Here is a 7,500-nt window from a genome sequence, read left to right as displayed (position 1 = left end):
GTCTGTCTGTCTGTCTGTCTGTCTGTCTGTCTGTCTGTCTGTCTGTCTGTCTGTCTGTCTGTCTGTCTGTCTGTCTGTCTGTCTGTCTGTCTGTCTGTCTGTCTGTCTGTATCCAGCTGTTTATGGTGTCTGTCTGTCTGTCTACAGAACATATCCAGCTGTTTATGGTGTCTGTCTGTCTGTCTACAGAACATATCCAGTTGTTTATGGTGTCTGTCTGTCTGTCTACAGAACATATCCAGTTGTTTCTGGTGTCTGTCTGTCTGTCTACAGAACATATCCAGCTGTTTATGGTGTCTGTCTGTCTGTCTACAGAACATATCCAGTTGTTTCTGGTGTCTGTCTGTCTGTCTACAGAACATATCCAGTTGTTTATGGTGTCTGTCTGTCTGTCTGTCTACAGAACATATCCAGTTGTTTCTGGTGTCTGTCTGTCTGTCTACAGAACATATCCAGTTGTTTCTGGTGTCTGTCTGTCTGTATACAGAACATATCCAGTTGTTTATGGTGTCTGTCTGTCTGTCTACAGAACATATCCAGCTGTTAATGGTGTCTGTCTGTCTGTCTGTCTGTCTGTCTGTCTGCAGAACATATCCAGTTGTTTCTGGTGTCTGTCTGTCTGTCTGTCTACAGAACATATCCAGCTGTTAATGGTGTCTGTCTGTCTGTCTGTATACAGAACATATCCAGTTGTTTATGGTGTCTGTCTGTCTGTCTGTATACAGAACATATCCAGTTGTTTATGGTGTCTGTCTGTCTGTCTACAGAACATATCCAGCTGTTTATGGTGTCTGTCTGTCTGTCTACAGAACATATCCAGTTGTTTCTGGTGTCTGTCTGTCTGTCTGTCTACAGAACATATCCAGTTGTTTCTGGTGTCTGTCTGTCTGTCTGTCTACAGAACATATCCAGCTGTTAATGGTGTCTGTCTGTCTGTCTGTATACAGAACATATCCAGTTGTTTATGGTGTCTGTCTGTCTGTCTGTATACAGAACATATCCAGTTGTTTATGGTGTCTGTCTGTCTGTCTACAGAACATATCCAGCTGTTTATGGTGTCTGTCTGTCTGTCTACAGAACATATCCAGTTGTTTATGGTGTCTGTCTGTCTGTCTGTCTGTCTGTCTACAGAACATATCCAGCTGTTTATGGTGTCTGTCTGTCTGTCTACAGAACATATCCAGTTGTTTATGGTGTCTGTCTGTCTGTCTGTCTGTCTGTCTACAGAACATATCCAGTTGTTTATGGTGTCTGTCTGTCTGTCTACAGAACATATCCAGTTGTTTATGGTGTCTGTCTGTCTGTCTACAGAACATATCCAGTTGTTTATGGTGTCTGTCTGTCTGTCTGTCTACAGAACATATCCAGCTGTTTATGGTGTCTGTCTGTCTGTCTGTATACAGAACATATCCAGTTGTTTATGGTGTCTGTCTGTCTGTCTACAGAACATATCCAGTTGTTTATGGTGTCTGTCTGTCTGTCTACAGAACATATCCAGTTGTTTATGGTGTCTGTCTGTCTGTCTACAGAACATATCCAGTTGTTTCTGGTGTCTGTCTGTCTGTCTGTCTACAGAACATATCCAGTTGTTTCTGGTGTCTGTCTGTCTGTCTGTCTACAGAACATATCCAGCTGTTAATGGTGTCTGTCTGTCTGTCTACAGAACATATCCAGTTGTTTATGGTGTCTGTCTGTCTGTCTGTCTGTCTGTCTACAGAACATATCCAGCTGTTTATGGTGTCTGTCTGTCTGTCTGTCTACAGAACATATCCAGTTGTTTCTGGTGTCTGTCTGTCTGTCTGTCTGTCTGTCTGTATCCAGCTGTTTCTGGTGTCTGTCTGTCTGTCTACAGAACATATCCAGTTGTTTCTGGTGTCTGTCTGTCTGTCTACAGAACATATCCAGTTGTTTCTGGTGTCTGTCTGTCTGTCTACAGAACATATCCAGTTGTTTCTGGTGTCTGTCTGTCTGTCTGTCTACAGAACATATCCAGTTGTTTATGGTGTCTGTCTGTCTGTCTACAGAACATATCCAGTTGTTTCTGGTGTCTGTCTGTCTGTCTACAGAACATATCCAGCTGTTTATGGTGTCTGTCTGTCTGTCTACAGAACATATCCAGCTGTTTATGGTGGCTGTCTGTCTGTCTACAGAACATATCCAGCTGTTTATGGTGTCTGTCTGTCTGTCTGTCTACAGAACATATCCAGCTGTTTATGGTGTCTGTCTGTCTGTCTGTCTACAGAACATATCCAGCTGTTTATGGTGTCTGTCTGTCTGTCTGTCTACAGAACATATCCAGTTGTTTATGGTGTCTGTCTGTCTGTCTACAGAACATATCCAGTTGTTTCTGGTGTCTGTCTGTCTGTCTGTATACAGAACATATCCAGCTGTTTATGGTGTCTGTCTGTCTGTCTGTCTGTCTACAGAACATATCCAGTTGTTTATGGTGTCTGTCTGTCTGTCTACAGAACATATCCAGTTGTTTCTGGTGTCTGTCTGTCTGTCTACAGAACATATCCAGCTGTTTATGGTGTCTGTCTGTCTGTCTACAGAACATATCCAGTTGTTTCTGGTGTCTGTCTGTCTGTCTGTCTGTCTGTCTGTCTGTCTGTCTGTCTACAGAACATATCCAGTTGTTTCTGGTGTCTGTCTGTCTGTCTACAGAACATATCCAGCTGTTTATGGTGTCTGTCTGTCTGTCTGTCTACAGAACATATCCAGCTGTTTATGGTGTCTGTCTGTCTGTCTGTCTACAGAACATATCCAGTTGTTTATGGTGTCTGTCTGTCTGTCTACAGAACATATCCAGTTGTTTATGGTGTCTGTCTGTCTGTCTGTCTACAGAACATATCCAGTTGTTTATGGTGTCTGTCTGTCTGTCTACAGAACATATCCAGCTGTTTATGGTGGCTGTCTGTCTGTCTACAGAACATATCCAGCTGTTTATGGTGTCTGTCTGTCTGTCTGTCTACAGAACATATCCAGCTGTTTATGGTGTCTGTCTGTCTGTCTACAGAACATATCCAGCTGTTTATGGTGTCTGTCTGTCTGTCTGTCTACAGAACATATCCAGCTGTTTATGGTGTCTGTCTGTCTGTCTGTCTGTCTACAGAACATATCCAGTTGTTTATGGTGTCTGTCTGTCTGTCTACAGAACATATCCAGTTGTTTCTGGTGTCTGTCTGTCTGTCTGTATACAGAACATATCCAGCTGTTTATGGTGTCTGTCTGTCTGTCTACAGAACATATCCAGTTGTTTCTGGTGTCTGTCTGTCTGTCTACAGAACATATCCAGCTGTTTATGGTGTCTGTCTGTCTGTCTACAGAACATATCCAGTTGTTTCTGGTGTCTGTCTGTCTGTCTGTCTGTCTGTCTGTCTGTCTGTCTGTCTACAGAACATATCCAGTTGTTTCTGGTGTCTGTCTGTCTGTCTACAGAACATATCCAGCTGTTTATGGTGTCTGTCTGTCTGTCTACAGAACATATCCAGTTGTTTATGGTGTCTGTCTGTCTGTCTGTATACAGAACATATCCAGTTGTTTATGGTGTCTGTCTGTCTGTCTACAGAACATATCCAGTTGTTTATGGTGTCTGTCTGTCTGTCTACAGAACATATCCAGCTGTTTATGGTGTCTGTCTGTCTGTCTGTCTGTCTACAGAACATATCCAGTTGTTTATGGTGTCTGTCTGTCTGTCTACAGAACATATCCAGCTGTTTATGGTGTCTGTCTGTCTGTCTGTATACAGAACATATCCAGCTGTTTATGGTGTCTGTCTGTCTGTCTGTATACAGAACATATCCAGTTGTTTATGGTGTCTGTCTGTCTGTCTGTATACAGAACATATCCAGTTGTTTATGGTGTCTGTCTGTCTGTCTACAGAACATATCCAGTTGTTTATGGTGTCTGTCTGTCTGTCTACAGAACATATCCAGCTGTTTATGGTGTCTGTCTGTCTGTCTGTCTGTCTACAGAACATATCCAGTTGTTTATGGTGTCTGTCTGTCTGTCTACAGAACATATCCAGTTGTTTATGGTGTCTGTCTGTCTGTCTGTATACAGAACATATCCAGCTGTTTATGGTGTCTGTCTGTCTGTCTGTATACAGAACATATCCAGTTGTTTATGGTGTCTGTCTGTCTGTCTGTATACAGAACATATCCAGTTGTTTATGGTGTCTGTCTGTCTGTCTACAGAACATATCCAGTTGTTTATGGTGTCTGTCTGTCTGTCTACAGAACATATCCAGCTGTTTATGGTGTCTGTCTGTCTGTCTGTATACAGAACATATCCAGTTGTTTATGGTGTCTGTCTGTCTGTCTGTATACAGAACATATCCAGTTGTTTATGGTGTCTGTCTGTCTGTCTGTATACAGAACATATCCAGTTGTTTATGGTGTCTGTCTGTCTGTCTGTATACAGAACATATCCAGTTGTTTATGGTGTCTGTCTGTCTGTCTGTCTACAGAACATATCCAGTTGTTTATGGTGTCTGTCTGTCTGTCTACAGAACATATCCAGCTGTTTATGGTGTCTGTCTGTCTGTCTGTCTACAGAACATATCCAGTTGTTTATGGTGTCTGTCTGTCTGTCTGTATACAGAACATATCCAGTTGTTTATGGTGTCTGTCTGTCTGTCTACAGAACATATCCAGTTGTTTATGGTGTCTGTCTGTCTGTCTACAGAACATATCCAGCTGTTTATGGTGTCTGTCTGTCTGTCTACAGAACATATCCAGCTGTTTATGGTGTCTGTCTGTCTGTCTGTCTACAGAACATATCCAGTTGTTTATGGTGTCTGTCTGTCTGTCTGTATACAGAACATATCCAGTTGTTTATGGTGTCTGTCTGTCTGTCTGTATACAGAACATATCCAGTTGTTTATGGTGTCTGTCTGTCTGTCTACAGAACATATCCAGCTGTTTATGGTGTCTGTCTGTCTGTCTGTCTACAGAACATATCCAGCTGTTTATGGTGTCTGTCTGTCTGTCTACAGAACATATCCAGCTGTTTATGGTGTCTGTCTGTCTGTCTGTCTACAGAACATATCCAGCTGTTTATGGTGTCTGTCTGTCTGTCTGTCTGTCTACAGAACATATCCAGTTGTTTATGGTGTCTGTCTGTCTGTCTACAGAACATATCCAGTTGTTTCTGGTGTCTGTCTGTCTGTCTGTATACAGAACATATCCAGCTGTTTATGGTGTCTGTCTGTCTGTCTACAGAACATATCCAGCTGTTTATGGTGTCTGTCTGTCTGTCTGTCTACAGAACATATCCAGTTGTTTCTGGTGTCTGTCTGTCTGTCTACAGAACATATCCAGTTGTTTCTGGTGTCTGTCTGTCTGTCTACAGAACATATCCAGCTGTTTATGGTGTCTGTCTGTCTGTCTACAGAACATATCCAGTTGTTTCTGGTGTCTGTCTGTCTGTCTGTCTGTCTGTCTGTCTGTCTGTCTGTCTACAGAACATATCCAGTTGTTTCTGGTGTCTGTCTGTCTGTCTACAGAACATATCCAGCTGTTTATGGTGTCTGTCTGTCTGTCTGTCTACAGAACATATCCAGTTGTTTATGGTGTCTGTCTGTCTGTCTACAGAACATATCCAGTTGTTTATGGTGTCTGTCTGTCTGTCTGTATACAGAACATATCCAGTTGTTTATGGTGTCTGTCTGTCTGTCTACAGAACATATCCAGTTGTTTATGGTGTCTGTCTGTCTGTCTACAGAACATATCCAGCTGTTTATGGTGTCTGTCTGTCTGTCTACAGAACATATCCAGTTGTTTATGGTGTCTGTCTGTCTGTCTGTATACAGAACATATCCAGTTGTTTATGGTGTCTGTCTGTCTGTCTACAGAACATATCCAGTTGTTTATGGTGTCTGTCTGTCTGTCTACAGAACATATCCAGTTGTTTATGGTGTCTGTCTGTCTGTCTACAGAACATATCCAGTTGTTTATGGTGTCTGTCTGTCTGTCTACAGAACATATCCAGCTGTTTATGGTGTCTGTCTGTCTGTCTGTCTACAGAACATATCCAGTTGTTTATGGTGTCTGTCTGTCTGTCTACAGAACATATCCAGTTGTTTATGGTGTCTGTCTGTCTGTCTGTATACAGAACATATCCAGCTGTTTATGGTGTCTGTCTGTCTGTCTGTATACAGAACATATCCAGTTGTTTATGGTGTCTGTCTGTCTGTCTGTATACAGAACATATCCAGTTGTTTATGGTGTCTGTCTGTCTGTCTACAGAACATATCCAGTTGTTTATGGTGTCTGTCTGTCTGTCTGTATACAGAACATATCCAGCTGTTTATGGTGTCTGTCTGTCTGTCTGTATACAGAACATATCCAGTTGTTTATGGTGTCTGTCTGTCTGTCTGTCTACAGAACATATCCAGTTGTTTATGGTGTCTGTCTGTCTGTCTGTATACAGAACATATCCAGTTGTTTATGGTGTCTGTCTGTCTGTCTGTATACAGAACATATCCAGTTGTTTATGGTGTCTGTCTGTCTGTCTACAGAACATATCCAGCTGTTTATGGTGTCTGTCTGTCTGTCTGTATACAGAACATATCCAGTTGTTTATGGTGTCTGTCTGTCTGTCTGTATACAGAACATATCCAGTTGTTTATGGTGTCTGTCTGTCTGTCTACAGAACATATCCAGCTGTTTATGGTGTCTGTCTGTCTGTCTGTCTACAGAACATATCCAGCTGTTTATGGTGTCTGTCTGTCTGTCTACAGAACATATCCAGCTGTTTATGGTGTCTGTCTGTCTGTCTACAGAACATATCCAGTTGTTTCTGGTGTCTGTCTGTCTGTCTACAGAACATATCCAGCTGTTTATGGTGTCTGTCTGTCTGTCTACAGAACATATCCAGCTGTTTATGGTGTCTGTCTGTCTGTCTACAGAACATATCCAGCTGTTTATGGTGTCTGTCTGTCTGTCTGTCTACAGAACATATCCAGCTGTTTATGGTGTCTGTCTGTCTGTCTACAGAACATATCCAGTTGTTTATGGTGTCTGTCTGTCTGTCTACAGAACATATCCAGCTGTTTATGGTGTCTGTCTGTCTGTCTACAGAACATATCCAGTTGTTTCTGGTGGCTGCTCAACAGAGATCCAGGCAGACTGTATCTAGAACTGCAGTTCTTCTGCGCCGTGGCCAATTACGGACAGGTGAGTGCGTGTGTGTGTGGGCGTGCGTGCGTACGTGCATGCCCTAAAGCAGGGGTGGGCAACTGGCGGCCCCCGGGGGCCACATGCGGCCCCCCCACCTTCACTTAATGTGGCCCTCAGGTTAATGTCAGAATACCGATATAATATTGGTTGGTTCCAGCTGTTTACAATTCCACAACATGCAAAACATGACCCGCTGTTATTACTTCAGTCTAAATTAGTAGCTCAATGCTTCAACACAAGTATAATTAAAGGCATTTGAAATTACATAAAAATGTAAATTTTCAGGATTCCAATTCGAATATAGCAAAAAATAGCCAAT

General features: G+C 42.3%; 1 protein-coding gene across 1 annotated transcript in view; it reads left to right on the top strand.

The window, feature by feature from the left end:
- The window catches only part of LOC310865893 (lysosomal cholesterol signaling protein-like), a 53,404-nt gene that overhangs the window by 41,126 nt on the left and 4,778 nt on the right, over window positions 1–7,500 (top strand). Inside the window, exon 15 of the mRNA XM_083775097.1 lies at window positions 7,083–7,178. Coding sequence (XP_083631223.1) covers window positions 7,083–7,178 — 96 coding nt within the window. The remainder of the gene's footprint in view (window positions 1–7,082; window positions 7,179–7,500) is intronic.

Source organism: Protomyctophum parallelum (genome assembly GCF_964188405.1).
Source record: "Protomyctophum parallelum genome assembly, chromosome: 10".
NCBI lineage: Eukaryota > Metazoa > Chordata > Actinopteri > Myctophiformes > Myctophidae > Protomyctophum > Protomyctophum parallelum.
Note: the sequence above shows the minus strand (reverse complement) of the source record. Positions and strands in the feature narration are given on the sequence as shown.